Source organism: Astatotilapia calliptera, chromosome 4 (assembly GCF_900246225.1).
Source record: "Astatotilapia calliptera chromosome 4, fAstCal1.2, whole genome shotgun sequence".
Lineage (NCBI taxonomy): Eukaryota > Metazoa > Chordata > Actinopteri > Cichliformes > Cichlidae > Astatotilapia > Astatotilapia calliptera.
Genome location: NC_039305.1, coordinates 21,512,605 through 21,527,018, shown reverse-complemented (window position 1 = coordinate 21,527,018; position 14,414 = coordinate 21,512,605). Strand labels below are relative to the sequence as shown.

General features: G+C 40.0%; 1 protein-coding gene across 1 annotated transcript in view; it reads right to left on the bottom strand.

Annotated features, from left to right (window-relative positions):
* grin2aa (glutamate receptor, ionotropic, N-methyl D-aspartate 2A, a) overlaps positions 1-14,414 on the bottom strand; it is a 123,049-nt gene that overhangs the window by 18,276 nt on the left and 90,359 nt on the right. The window contains exons 5-9 of the mRNA XM_026165463.1: positions 13,066-13,268; positions 8,943-9,114; positions 7,355-7,508; positions 6,205-6,330; positions 5,651-5,880 (exon numbers count right to left, since the gene is read on the bottom strand). Of these exons, the coding sequence (XP_026021248.1) occupies positions 5,651-5,880; positions 6,205-6,330; positions 7,355-7,508; positions 8,943-9,114; positions 13,066-13,268 (885 nt within the window). The remainder of the gene's footprint in view (positions 1-5,650; positions 5,881-6,204; positions 6,331-7,354; positions 7,509-8,942; positions 9,115-13,065; positions 13,269-14,414) is intronic.

The window sequence follows — 14,414 nt, the reverse complement described above, 5'->3', positions numbered from 1 at the left end:
TGTACTTTAGCGTCTTTTCCTTGATACAGCAGTATACTTTTACTTGCAGGTTAGCTGCCAAAATCTGTTTGATTAGCTTTAGAAAGAGATCACAGTTTGGATCAAATATATGCAGGGTTGCGCAAACCCTGCACATTAAACTGCATTTCAATACAATGCCATGGGGAAAGGAGAGCATCAGTAAGAGGTGAGCTTTGAGTGAAGTGAGTCATCTGGCCTAAATCTGGTAATGTGTGTAATGACTGTAATAATCACTAATCTAATTAAAATATGAAGGTTTCTCACAGGACAAAATCCAGTTACCTGGGTAAAAGACTCAAAACCCAGAGGAGAAATTTCTCTCAGTAGCCTGAGAACACTTTTCTCCTTATGTACTGTAAGTGCATGTAGGGTGTATAGGTGCTAATAATAGGTATTAAAATCAAAGTGATATGTAAAGGTATCACACAAATTATTCTTATTAACTAAGCTCAATGTCAAACGCCAACATCAAAAGCCTTAAATAATCTGTAATAAAACTGTGAACATATACAGTCAGGTCCATAAATTTTTGGACAGAGACCTTTTTTTTCTAATATTTGTTTTCTGTTCCACAATGAATTTTAAAAGAAACAACTCTGGTGCAGTTGAAGTGCAAACTTTAAGCTTTAATTCAGTGGGTTGAACAAAAAGACTGTATAAAAATGTAAGGAAGTAAAGCATTTTTTTAACACAATCTCTTCATTTCAGATGTTTTATTTTCTGTTTTTGCAGCTTAGTGATGGCTTGTTTCACCTGCATGGAGACCTCCTTTAACCACATATTGTCTGTTCACAGCAAAATCTTCCTTTTATCTGTTGAATTGGTAATGACATAATGAAAGAATTGCCCACACCTGCCCATGAAACAGCCTTCGAGTCAATTGTCCAATTACTTTTGCTCATTTAAAAAAAAGGATGTCACATGAGCTAAAACTCTTAAACCCTTCATCCAATTTGAATGTGGATACTCTCAAATGAAAACTGAGAGTCTACACATTATGTCCATGTACGTTACATAACTATAATTGGAATATGTTTTATTAAATAGGTAAAAACTTTCACCTTAAACAAGGCACAGGTTACATGTTTACAGACACTGGATGGCAATGTGAGTATCAGTTGACTCCACAAACCACAGAAAGGAGCAAACCTACAAACCTACGCAAGCTAAATGGAATAAAAACAAATAAAATAAAACACAATAAAATTATAGTAACTCTGTGCAACATATAAATATATTGCTTACAAATGTCTGTGGTTATCATGAAACCTTGATCGATCTCATTGTTTTTGCCATGTTTATTAACTCACCCTACTCCTTTATTTTCTTCTATTTTGTCCTGCAGGTCTTCTTTGGTCTGTTCTGCTTCTGCTTTCCCGTCCATCTCCTAATCACTATAAACTGACTGGTTCTTGTATAACGGTTTGTTACTTTACCTGAGCACTCAAAGGAGTTTATGCAACATGCTTCCTTCACTCATTCACAATTTTCTATGCTTAAGTGGTTCCTGCCGAACAGTCGGAGACATTCACACTCTGATGGATGTATTGGAGAGCAACTTGGGGTTAGTATCTTGCCCGAGGATATTTGGCATGCAGACGGATACATGTCTTACTATGTTTTTTTATTCTCTGTGTGTGTAAATATTATGCTATAAAACAGTGGAGATCACGACATGAACAAAATTATTCAGACTATTTGCAATGAACTTGCAACCTCGCTGCCTTTAAAATGGTTGAAGAGCAGATCTGCGATCACACCAGTCTTCAAAGCGACTTTGGTGCATCAAAATGCCAATAAATGGAATGACTTCAATTAACTGAGATAAACTGGCAAAAATCACAAATCTGTTGCAATGTCCACAGAAATTCATGTCAAACAAAAATTTACATTAACAACTTACATTTGTTGTCTACTCAGAACCTCGTAGATTTGAAACAAAATGTTTGAATTATAGCAGGCACTGTGCAACCTTGCTTTTACGTAGAGTGAGGCACATTGCAGAAGAGTTGCACTCATTTATGAACTAGACTGCAATTATTTGCAAACCTTCACTAGTCTGTCTGAAAGTGACTGCAGTCAGACAGTCAATGTTTGGACGAAGGCTGCCTCCCACCAGGTGACCTCTGTAATTGCCATGCGATCAAAAGTGGTCGTATTGTGCCATCCTATTTTTAGTGACTGAGTCATTGGGGGTCTCCACGCTACATTTTCATGTCCCATCGCTTCCCAGAATTTGTCTGCATGTCTACAAATCTACATGTTTTGCTCATATGTGACTGTTTTTTTTTAACATTATTTAGATGTTTTAAATCTCTTCTAAGTAGATGCATGTGGAAAGTGCCAGAACCTAGTTATTTCTTTCATCATAATGCCGCTGAAAGCTACTACAGCTCCAACAACAGCAGCAGATTGTTTACATTTGAACTTTGAAGTCTGTAGGCTTCACAAAAAGCAATTTTATAATGCTGAGAAACCGAAACAAAACCGAAAAGCAGAGAAAGAGCAGCCAGATTTGCAAAGACAAATCCCCATGCACCATAAAACACCAAAGACCTGTTAACTGACTGCTCTCCACTTGTGCATGAAGCAGGCTGCTTAGAGAACAAGTTTAACAGCTCAGTAAACATCCATTGCTTTCTCTTCATCAATTATTAAAACAAATAAAAACAGCTCTTCCTGTCACCATTGACTGAAATGGACCCAATGCACAAATACTGCAGCTTTAAGAAAGTTACATGTAAAATACACTTTTTTAAAAACAAAAACAAAACGTTTTTTTGAAGGCTTCAGTTAGTAGGAATTTAAAATTAAAACAATGTGACACAGCGATCGACCAGTCGTGCAGTTAATGTATAATTTTAGGAGAAACACTTATTTACCAGTAATTTGTTCTATTGTACTTCCCCACAGGTGTCTCACAGACCATTCTAAGAATTCTGTTAGTAACTAATGTAATCAACTTAAATTTATACTTGCATACAATTCTTAAAGCTCTCTATTCCTAGATTTGGCACAAACATCCACCAAATGTAATCTACAAAGTCTGTAAAATAATGCCTGTGTAACTTAGTATGATCTTTGAGCAATGCCAACAGCGATGCTAAAACGATCACTAGTTAAACTAGCTTCTACACTAGGGGTGGGTTTTGATTATCGATTTATCGATTAAAATCGATTCTAGCTTGGATAACGTGATATTGACTCAATAAAATCCAGAATCGATTTTTAAATATGAATGTATTTTGCACGAAACGCCAGAATCTCAGGTTAAACCTCACAAACTTTCAACAACCACCAAACACCTAAAACAGTAAATGAGAGCAGGTACACGGATTCTGCACAAAGACGTAAAAGCAAAGCGTGGACCCGCCGACGGATCAGAATCAGTGAGATGTCGCTTTTCTCACCCGACGGCACGGACACAGGCGGGGCTGAAAGCCGACAGCTCGCTGATTCTGATGTTTCTGTGGGTCTGCGCTTTGTGTTTACGCCCTTTTTGAGCTGATTCTGAAGCTGCAGGTTTTTATCTCTCTCCAAAAATATTGACCGAACCAGCAGCAAAAGAAGATCCAAACTTTGCTTCACATAAACATCGTCATGAATTCCCTCTGACCTTTCCTGTTTTGCTTCCACCACGATAAAATCACACTTCATGCAGACCTCTCTGTCTCTGTACTTCAAGAACAGTTTCCAATCTAAAAATCTCTGTTTTCTGCATTATTCACTTGCTTTTTACGCACAAGACTGCCGTTGTTTACAGCGCTGTTTTTTTCCTTTTAATTACTTCCGAAAAGAAAGCCTCATTTCTGCTGTTCAATACTGAACAAATTTAAACTTTTCACTTTTTAAAATTATGCAAAATTGCAAAATGCTTGGCTGTGTCTCTAATAAAACCTCTGTAACTTTGCTCTGCTTCACTTCAGCAGCATCAGGTAATGTTCATATGTTGATTAATGGTTTTCTTTCATTTTTGATCTACTGCAGAATATTTTTAAGGTCATCTGCTATAAAATCCCAGGCCAGGAAAATCTTCTTTCTTTTTATAGATAGAAAAATCAAAACGATTCTAGAAATCAGTGACGATACCCAGCCTATTCTACACTGCTGCCACTTTTCATTAGAAAGTGCAAAATCTTGTCCACTGCACATAGTTTGTGAGCACCATAAGTATATGGTAGAGATGAGCCTGTACATATATCACTACTATCAGTACTAACATTTCAGACTGAGTGGTAGTAAACTATTTGCTGCCTTTAAAGATCTGTCATCATCATTAGCTTAAATACATATTAGCTGTAACCACACCTACACGCACTGATATAACAAGACAGCGAAGGGGAGCTATCTGATTCACACCGCTGTCCATTACTAATATTCAACAGGAATGTATGCTATCACAGCTACAGCAAGCTAGCCAGAAAGCTAAAGGTAAAGCACCAAACTTAGGGATGGTAACTAACAACGGCAAAAGCCTGCTTTGGAAACTATGCCTATATTTCCCAAATGCATTGAGGGCAGTGATGCAATCTTAAACTTCATCTCGTTGAGCACTGATGCACCAGAGTGTTGTGTGTATGTGTGTGCACTTTTGTGAAGCATTTTGGTCCTGCAACTTTTGGAAGAAAAAAATGTTACTTTTAGAAAAAAATGTGTTTGCCTCATCATATAAAATGATTATAATTGCATATTAAAGGAAATGGTTGTACCAAAGTATAAGAATTTACACTAGTGGTGTAACATCCTTCCCTCAGGTTGATAGGTACAGTAGAGTGCATCTGTTTGTGCCTGCTAACAGTCTAAACCCACCTTAAGTAAACTACACAAAACATGGCCCCGCACGAGGAATGCTTTTCATCATTTTGTCGGTCGCATTTGGCTCGATGGCCAGCCTCTCTCAGCATAACTGTCTAAACGGCCATTTGCCCTTCTTGTCTGTTTCCTTTCGTTCCCAACCCTCCCTGTCTTTCCACATATTCTATTTTCTCCCTCCTAATGCCTTTCTTCCCTTACCTCAGCCTTCAAACTGGCCCATATCTGTCTGCCTGTTGTCTTGTACCATCTTGTGTGTCTTGGCCTTTTGCTAGTCCTCAGTCTCTCTCCTGCCAATTGATGTACCTCTTACACCATCCCTCCCTCCCTCTCTCCGTCTGTTTGTTGTCAAAACCCTCTATGTCAGCCTTCTCTTGATAGTATCGCCTCTAATACATCTGTATTTCTGTCCTTGGAAGCACTCTGCTCTTTTGTCTAGCCTTCTCCAACCCTCCAATCTGTTTCACTACATTTGGCTTGACCTTTTCTTTTAATATCCCAGTCTTTCTGTTTGTTGCTGCATTTTTCTATATGCATGTCATTTTGATTCTGAGTGCATAAAACAGAGCCCATGTTAATTCATTCTGGAGCAACAGAACACAATTTCCAGCTGGATTTAAAACGGTAAAACTTGTACATTTGAATTCAGGTGACTGGAACTTTGTGAGAGGAACGGTAGTGCCACACGCAACAAAAACTAGTACTATGCTTCATTTTCCCCTTCATCCTATGATGATTTTCTAATCCTGTTGTATGATATAAAACTGAAGGCCTGCAAAAAACATATCATAAAATTACCTCATTCGTTCTTCGTTACCTTGTTGTCTGAAAGCCCGGTGACTTGGTCGACAAACTCCTCCTGAATCATGAAGGCGGCCAAGTTGGCAGTGTAGGAGGCCAAGAAGATGACAGCAAAGAAGGCCCATACTGACACTATGAACTTGCTGGTGGTTCCTTTTGGGTTTTGCACCGGCACAGAGTTGTTGAAGACCAGACCCCACAGCAACCACACTGCCTTGCCCATGGTGAAGGAAGGGCCGTGAGGGTCTGAAAACGAGGAAAGAGAGTGTGTGTGGGAAAGCGAGATGGATGGTATAAAATTAGAAAGAAAGAAAACAAATATTTCAAAATCTATTTGTAGAACAAGTGACATGCAATTTAAACTACCCAATATTAGAGCAGTGGACTTGTGCTTCTGTGTTAAATTTATGTCGTAGGTATATTGTAACCCTCCTGAAACCCTACGGCATAACTTGACGTGTACCTCCTTAGAAATGTGACGCAGCAGCACCACAGCAACACAGGCATAAATGTTGGCATAGGCTAGAATCAGTGCAGAAGTCTAAATTAAGCTTTAGTGTCCGTACTCACCTTTTCCCTGTGCCAAGTTTCTGTTGAAGCCAAGAGGACTGATGTATTCGAACATGAAGACAGCCATTGCAGTCACCAGCAGGAGCATCACAAACATCATCACCCACACTGATGCACTGAATGGCTCTGTGAAAGAAAGAGAGAAAGTCAAGAGAACAGAGGTCGTGCTAATGCTTAGCTAATACTGCACTTTTTATAGCTTATCCGTCACTTTTTCTTATCATTTGCACACTCCTCGTCTTTCCACAAACTGAAGGAATAAACAGGTCAGAAATACCGTATGCACACACACACACATACTGAGGGAAGAACTCCATGTCCAAGCAGACCGTTCTAAGTTCAGAAGCCCTACAGATCTCACCCCACCCACCTACCCCAAACCACTTGCATATATACTGGCGTTCCTCCTATTTGGCTGTGGAATAAGGGGTACAGTATAGAAAGCCCTGGTGTCAGCACTCCTGTCCTCCCTCTGAGCCCTTAACATTACTGCAGAGATTAAACTCTGCTCTAATGTATGGGAGAGCACTGCTGGCATAGGGCCGCACACCGGGATGTGTGCATTTGAGTGTGCATGTGCAGAGTGGCAAGCAGCCATTATGAGGTTTTCCTGCTAAGCCCTTATAATTTCCATTTTCACACCACTAACTGCATGCTTCCACGCATGTCAGCATGTGTACTTGCGTGTGCGTCCTTGCTGTGTGTGTTAGAGTTTGTCTTTTTCGTGGAAATTCCTGCAGCCAATTTGCATGTAAGCTTGTGTGTGCATTGGGTCAGTGGCATCGCGAACTGTTGTGGATGTCAATGTTAAAGCACTCTGCATCAAATGAACGTGACTGAGGAACCATAACGGGGATATCCGTGGTCTCTTAGGTTAAAATCCTGCGGTTAAGTGCCTCTCAGGTAAGTGAGAGTCGCTGTGGCAGGAAGCGGGCATTCAGCTAAATCCCTCAGATGAAAGAGCAAGTATTGACAGCTGTGTAACAGAAGTGAATTATGTTGTCAGTGCTGTATCTGAGGGAACACACACACACACTCAAAACAAACACTGTTCTATACTAACACAAACCAGAGAAGCAAACAAGACAGGTTTTCTTCTTGTTCTCTCCTCAGTCTAACAAGAGAAGAGCAGCTATTTGGTGACAATTACCAAGGAAGGCTGATGGGGACACAGTTCCATTGCTACGGGACACCATGACACTGATCCCAGTTTCCACGAACGGGACGGAGAAATCGATGACCTCAGAACGCTCCTCATTGATCGTCAGAGATCCGACGGCCATGACGGCTTTCTTATAGACCACCTTTTCAGGGTAGGGGGAGGAGGAGGGAGGAGAGCAGGGACATAAGAGGAATGATTGGGGAGAAAGGAAGAGAAAGTTACAATCTACTCATCCGTTCATCCATCTGGATCCATTTCCACCCCAGCTGTCACAGGGTCAAAAGGTGGAGTACACCCTCGATAGCTATCACAGAGTAGAACAAATGTCTTCATTAGGCTAACTACATGTTGTCTCTTCCACCCAAAGTAAATGTTGACAAATCTGTGCACAAGAATGTAAAGATTACTGATTGCACATAAATAAAGTTTTTAATCTCATACTGAAATTTAATCAATGTAGCCAATATGTAAGCAGTAGTGCAAAATAGGATTAAAACAAATACAAATAACATTCAACCCATAAAATGAATTAATTAAGCATTAAAAAATGCAAAGTTTATAGTCTTAAAATTAACTCTGGAACTTGGGTCTTCAGGTCTGAGTTGCTATGGTAACAGTTGTTTTTTGTTTTTGTTTTTTACACTCTGTGAACATTTGCTCTGGCGATATTTAAATTTATTTTGAAACGTAAAAAAATTGGAAAAACTAAATGATCATTCTAACAGTCTGCTTTAAAAAAAAGCACATTTTAAATTGTTGGTCACCTTTTTTAGTTAAATCTGCCTTTGATTACAGATTACTTAAGATCAAACTTTCCAGTGGGCATCAGTTCTGAGGTTTGGTTGCTCACACATTTGTTGCCCTGCAATATTTACCTCCTGATCACATATAGGGGTCATTGTTGGCGAATCGCTAGTTCAGGGGCTTGCATGTTTAAATGTTGTGTTAGATTTAACGGGACTCAAACTCAAAAAAGTTCATCTGATCAGCAAGATATTTTTTGCAAATGTGAGATTCAAGAACTTTATTTACACCAGTTACACGCCAACGGATGCATCAGGGCAACTCATGGCTCAGTATCTTGCCCAAGAATAAGTTGACACGCCAACTGGAGATCGATCCAATTACGTTTTCACACAGTTACGTTTTCACACAGGGCCAGGTAGGTTTGGATAGCTGTTTTCACTTCATTCAAATCATCATTAATCATCAATCTGCCTTTTGGATTTACTCGGGTTATCTTTGTCTAATTGAAATTTGTTTGATGATCTGCAACATCCAACATGCAACAAGTAACTGAAAGGAAATTTGGAATAAAAGAATGAAACACCTGTATGATATCATAAAAGGTATACCTGTGGGGTCAGCAGGTACCCCACTTAGAAGAACGAGGATGAACTTTAACCTTAATACATGTTTTCATCTGAAATGTATCACTTTGTATTAGCAAAGTGCTGCTCCATCAAAGCACATCTCCACAATGTGTGATGATCTTAGTTTCCAACAAGATGAGTAATACGGTAGTTGAATAACACAGGCACACTTATATATACACACACAAAAAGGCTCTTTTTACCTCTCCCACCATCCCATTCCAGACGTTGTTGATCTTCTTGCCATGCTTGCCATTGGTAACCAGGTACAGGTCATAGGTGAACTTCACATACTTGGCTATCTTTTTCAGAATGTCGATGCAGAAACCTTTACAGCACTTCTTGATATACGTCCCACCAGCCTCAGTCGTGTTGCTGCAGAAGCACAAAACACAAAGACCATCAGCAGATGATTAGTCTTTCGCTCGGTGTCAGCGGTGGGAAAAAAACAAATGGCATCAACGCAATGATTGAACACTGAAGTAAACATTGACAGAACAAATACCAGCTCTTTGCATAGCCTGCAAATCCATTTTTACATCCACGTTTAGGTAGGGAACCCTCATTCATTCATTCATTAAAAAACAAAAGGAACATTGTTTGCTTCATTTTTTCCATCATGTTTGTTAAATTTGTGATTGCACCAGTGAACAAATATCACCCTGGGTCTTTTTCACCTTTAAGTTCAGGTCAATCTATTCAGGAATGACTGAAGATTAGAAAAATATGCTCCCTTTTCTCCCAACGCCTCTCTGGAGAAGGAAATTTTGACGGCGCTGCATCTGCAAGCCTTGTACCATCTGTGTATATGAATTTGAGAGCAGAAGAGTTCACACACAAGAGCACATCAACTTTGAGCCACCTGGGAGTCTCATTTAACTTTTAGATGTGTGCTAATTAGAAGACGATAACCTCGTCCTTTAGCGTAACAACAACCTGGGCAAAAACTTGATGGAAAGTAAGGAGGGGACCCCCGCGCATCAGGCTGTGACTCTGCAGTACCCTTCAGAGATGAAACTTTGTCACTTTTAAGTTATTCTGCAGCACCAGGAAAAAAGAGATAACATTTGCCAGTTTTTCGCAAACTCCCTCACTAGTCGCCATCAATCTGTCAAACAAATGTCTCCCCAAGTGGAATTCTTTCCTGTCTTTGAACTGGAAAGGCATTTACTTTCACAGTCTAACAGTTTCACACAAGAAAGGGGAAAAAAGAGCCAAGTGCCGATATGTCAGCAGTTATGAATGTCATTCTATGAAACCTGCAACTTTTGAACACCACACTGAAACACTAAACAACCTTTAATCCATCACAGAAGAAATAAAATAATGGGCTTGACTCCTTTTTAGTGTAAAATAATGTCTTTTCCTAATTGCATTTGCAGCTCTGTCGAATGCAATGTAACTTTTTATTTTGCTTTCCTGATCCACACATTTCAACAGTAGCTCAACAGTTTGGACACCAGTGGCAATGGAATAAAATCACAGAGTGGATGGACGGAGAAAAAGAGATACTGGCTTGAGGTTCTGTGGGTAATGTGGTATGAGCTTAGAAGCGCTAATTAACTTAGTCTTCTCCACAGAAGAGGTCACACTAGGCAGCGGCTGCGCTGTACTCTTTGATATGTAAATTTCTTGTCTTTATTCCAAGCATGGCCGCTTTAAGCACAATATGCAATATATTCTTGTGATGTTGAAGTAAGAATGAAATTGTGGTAAATGTAATGCAACTACAAGGAACAGGTTGATGTTAGCCGAAACAAGGACAAATAACCCAAGTTTCTGGCAGATTCAGCTGGTGGGTAATGGTGGGAGCTGACAGAGTAAGCATATAGGCCAGAACTTAGCTGCATTCACGAACACGGCGTTCCCATTTAGGCAGGCCACTGTACAGATCAGGCAGTAAGAGCATGTGATGTTATGGAGGCTGTTTGTGAACTTGGCAGGCCAACTTGATATAGAAACACTACAGGGCCCGAGGGGTCTCCAGGGAGGAAAGTGTGGGTCTGTGTATGACTATGAGAGCGTTAGTGTAAGTATGGCTTGCTCTTAAGCCAGGCCTGGATGAGTGAATTTCTGGTTCTGCATGCATGGGTACTCCTTCAACCCCAATCCAACCCCCGTTCACCACTCCTGGTCTGCCTCTCTCCTTCCCTCCATCTATCCCACTTTCTCCAAATGGGCGCTTCGGATGCTTGAGTGGGAATTGCGCTGTGGGAGGCTGAAAAGCAGCATTGGCCTGTGAGTGAGTGGACATGTGGCCACAGAGAGCGTACGAGCTCGTAAATGTGTGTTTGTGTTCCTCCTTGGAGATGCTTTGCTCTCTGCCCCACTTCACAGTGTTTTCTGGATGTAAATCACTGTCAGCCACTTCCCTAAAACTATCGCCGCTTAATCAACTCTGTTTGTGTGACGCAAAAAGAGCTGCAGACAGACGCGTTACGCATTGAACGAGTGACATAAAGTGTGTAGACCTTTTTTTTCACACATACATTAAAGCCCTGAACTGTTCTAGACTCTGTGTGACATGTGACATCGCAGATCTGTTTCCTTTGCCCAAATTGATCCAGTATTTAGCAACAAGAACATTGCTGATTGCTACATGTGAGAAAGGGCAACTCTGAAAAATGCCCAGACTTGATCTCCTAACATTTTCTGGTATTTCCATGTGGAAAAAATGAATATCTATAATAAATATCCATGAAAATGTACGTGATCCAGACGTCATTTATTATTACGCTGATTCAGCACCACTCAAGTCACTCTGTGACATACACCCACAGTGTGTGTTTGCGCTCCAGGAATATAATATAACAAGGGGCTAGAGGTATTTTGGCGTTAGTGAAAAAAAAGAAGAAGGAAGAAATGGTATGGAAGGAAGTAAAATGCTGAGTTCAGCAGCCACCTCCATTTTCAGGAGGAAAGAAGCTGCTGCAAAGCCTGCACACTGCATCGCTTTCCGTGTTCGTGAGAGAAAGGGGAGAGCGAGACAGCATGCACTGACAGAGGAGCGCAGAGACGGCGCTGTGGAAAATGAAATACGGATGATGTAAATTTATTACCTTCTGATTATCCAATACACTCTTATGAAACTTTCTTTTATGCGGTCCTTAGTTTTTCTTCTCATACAACAACATTACGTGTAAATCAGTTAGACTGCGAGTAGAGTGTATTTCAGACCATTTCACTGTGTTGTGCTTTTCCACAAGACAAGGTAAGGAGGAAGAGAGTGGGTGAGATGACTTAAGTGCAGCTTATTGTGTTGCAATAATAAGCATGTGTGCCATTACAGGACCGCGTTGTTAGATTAAGACTAGCTGTAACACACACTTACATTTTTGTGCCTTAGGTTTAGATGATTTTAATGGATGCATTTTCTTTTAACTTTCTTATATACTTGAATATATATCATTGACATAGGCGGTAATACTGTATCTCGTTCTCATTTCCTTGTTTTGCTTATTACGGCTGCATTTACACTTGCATGATGGATGTGTCCCTAGTAGGAGCAGGTATCGAGTTTTTTGAGGTGTGATATATACTGTAGGTATAACATACCTCAAAAACTAGATGTTCAGAGTGGCCACTTGTTGATGAGACCCAAATTTTTTGTATTTTGTAAGTTAGGACCATAAATTTGAAGACAATGACTAATTTCTTTGGTGTAGTTTTGCTTCTGTGCACCAAAATAGTGGATTTTAAATCAAAAGATCAAGACGTGACTGAAGTGCAGACTTTCTGCTTTCATTCAAGGGATTTAAGGGATTTAACAAAAGCAGTACATTAACTGTTTGGGATATTTTTTATACATAATGCCCTATTTCCAGAGGCTCAAAAATAATTGGACAATTGACTGACAGGCAGTTCCATTGCCAAGTGAGGCCTGTTCCCTCATTATTCCATGACAGCTGAGGTAGATATTCCAAGTGTTTAACTTGCGTTTTGGTTAGCTGATTGTTGGAATGCTTAATAAGAGTTCTTAAAATGAAACAACACCAATACTCCTGGGCGACTATGGAGGACAACTAAGGTGAATGACTGCAGAATGTTTTTCTTTAGTTATAAAATCTGAACTTTAACAAATTAAAAAAAACACACAATCAAACTAAGTCACAGATCCAAAAAACTACACAAACTGTATCCTTGTACAGATATTTGTGAACATAACTGCATTTCAGATGTTTGTTCATTCTGTTAAAACAAAATGTAATCAAACATTTTTACACCAGTAATATTTGGTGATTCGCAGTGAAGCAGCTTTACTGCATTTGCTTACTTAGCTATCTAGCTAACACTGCAGCATGATAGATGGACAGATATCCCACTTACTCTTTGATATGCTTCCTACACGGCACAGAGTTCCTCATGCAGGTACCAGTGAGTCTTTCCACGTCCTCCACAATGACAAAGGGTTTCTCCTCTAAGGTGACGATGGACAGGTGGTTGTCATCAAGCTCAGCGTCACCAAAGGAGTTGAAACGTGGCCACACGGGGTACTTCAGTGTCAGACTACGATTGTCCAGTTTCCCCATCTGGTGAGAGAAGAGGAAAGTAGGAAACAAGATATAATAACTGGTGGCTAAAAATAGAACACCTGGCACATTTCCAATGGGCTACAATGTATTGCTTTTCAATTACTGAGTAGGCTGGAAGTCAATAGACTGATTGTTGTTTGGGTCACACTCATGGCCTCACATTTACCTCCCGGGAGTCTAAACTATCACGCTGTTCTGTTGGAGATGGTTATAAGTACAAATGAAGTGAAAGCAGTGAAGAAATTGCAGTTGCGATTTAGTGACCATTATATACTTAACTTTCCTAATAACATACAGCAGAAATGAGAAAAAACAAAATAAAACAAAGGATTTTGTGGAAAAGCTGCAGCCAGCATATACTGTATGTTGCTCTTTGGCCACAGTAAATGCCTGTTTGAATGTAAGGTAAAGCACGGCATATTAAATGCATGGCCTGCAGGGTTGGATCACAAAATGCACACAGTGATATTGCTATGCATGCAAACCCATACAGAAACAGAGATTTAGTGTGACAGTATGACAGTTGGGACTCTGTTGATAATTCAAAAAGTTTTCAGAGCTGTGATGTCACAGTTTCCCCTATGGGCTATTTTTATCTTTACCTACTGACATCTCTCTGTAGATCTATGTGTGTGTGTGTGTGTGTGTGTTCGTACATAAAGTATACATATATATATATATATATATATATATATATATATATATATATGCATGTTTATGTCAGGGAAGGCAGAGTGGAATATCATAAACAGCAACAGGCATCGGGGCAGAAAATGGCAAAACACTGCACTAACTCTTTTCCTCCATCTAAGAAATCTTTCTGACATCTTGTGTGTTTCCATCTATCCTAGTACTGCACACATGCAGACAGAGGTATTGATATATTTTCATTCGTAGACGTTAGTGACAAGATTGCGAGCAGGGTTGCAAAAGGTTAAGCTAAACATAGTTTCTTTGTTTTAGGTGTGTGGGGGAAAAAAAACCCTAATATCTTAACGCAGTTGCACCCGACACACATATCATAGCAATGCTAATATGTCAGCCACTTGACCTCGAAGTCATGAGACAGTGTTTGTTATCCGCACACAACCACACGCACACACACACATGTTGTTGGTTCGCCTGCACGCCTGGCTAAGTCAT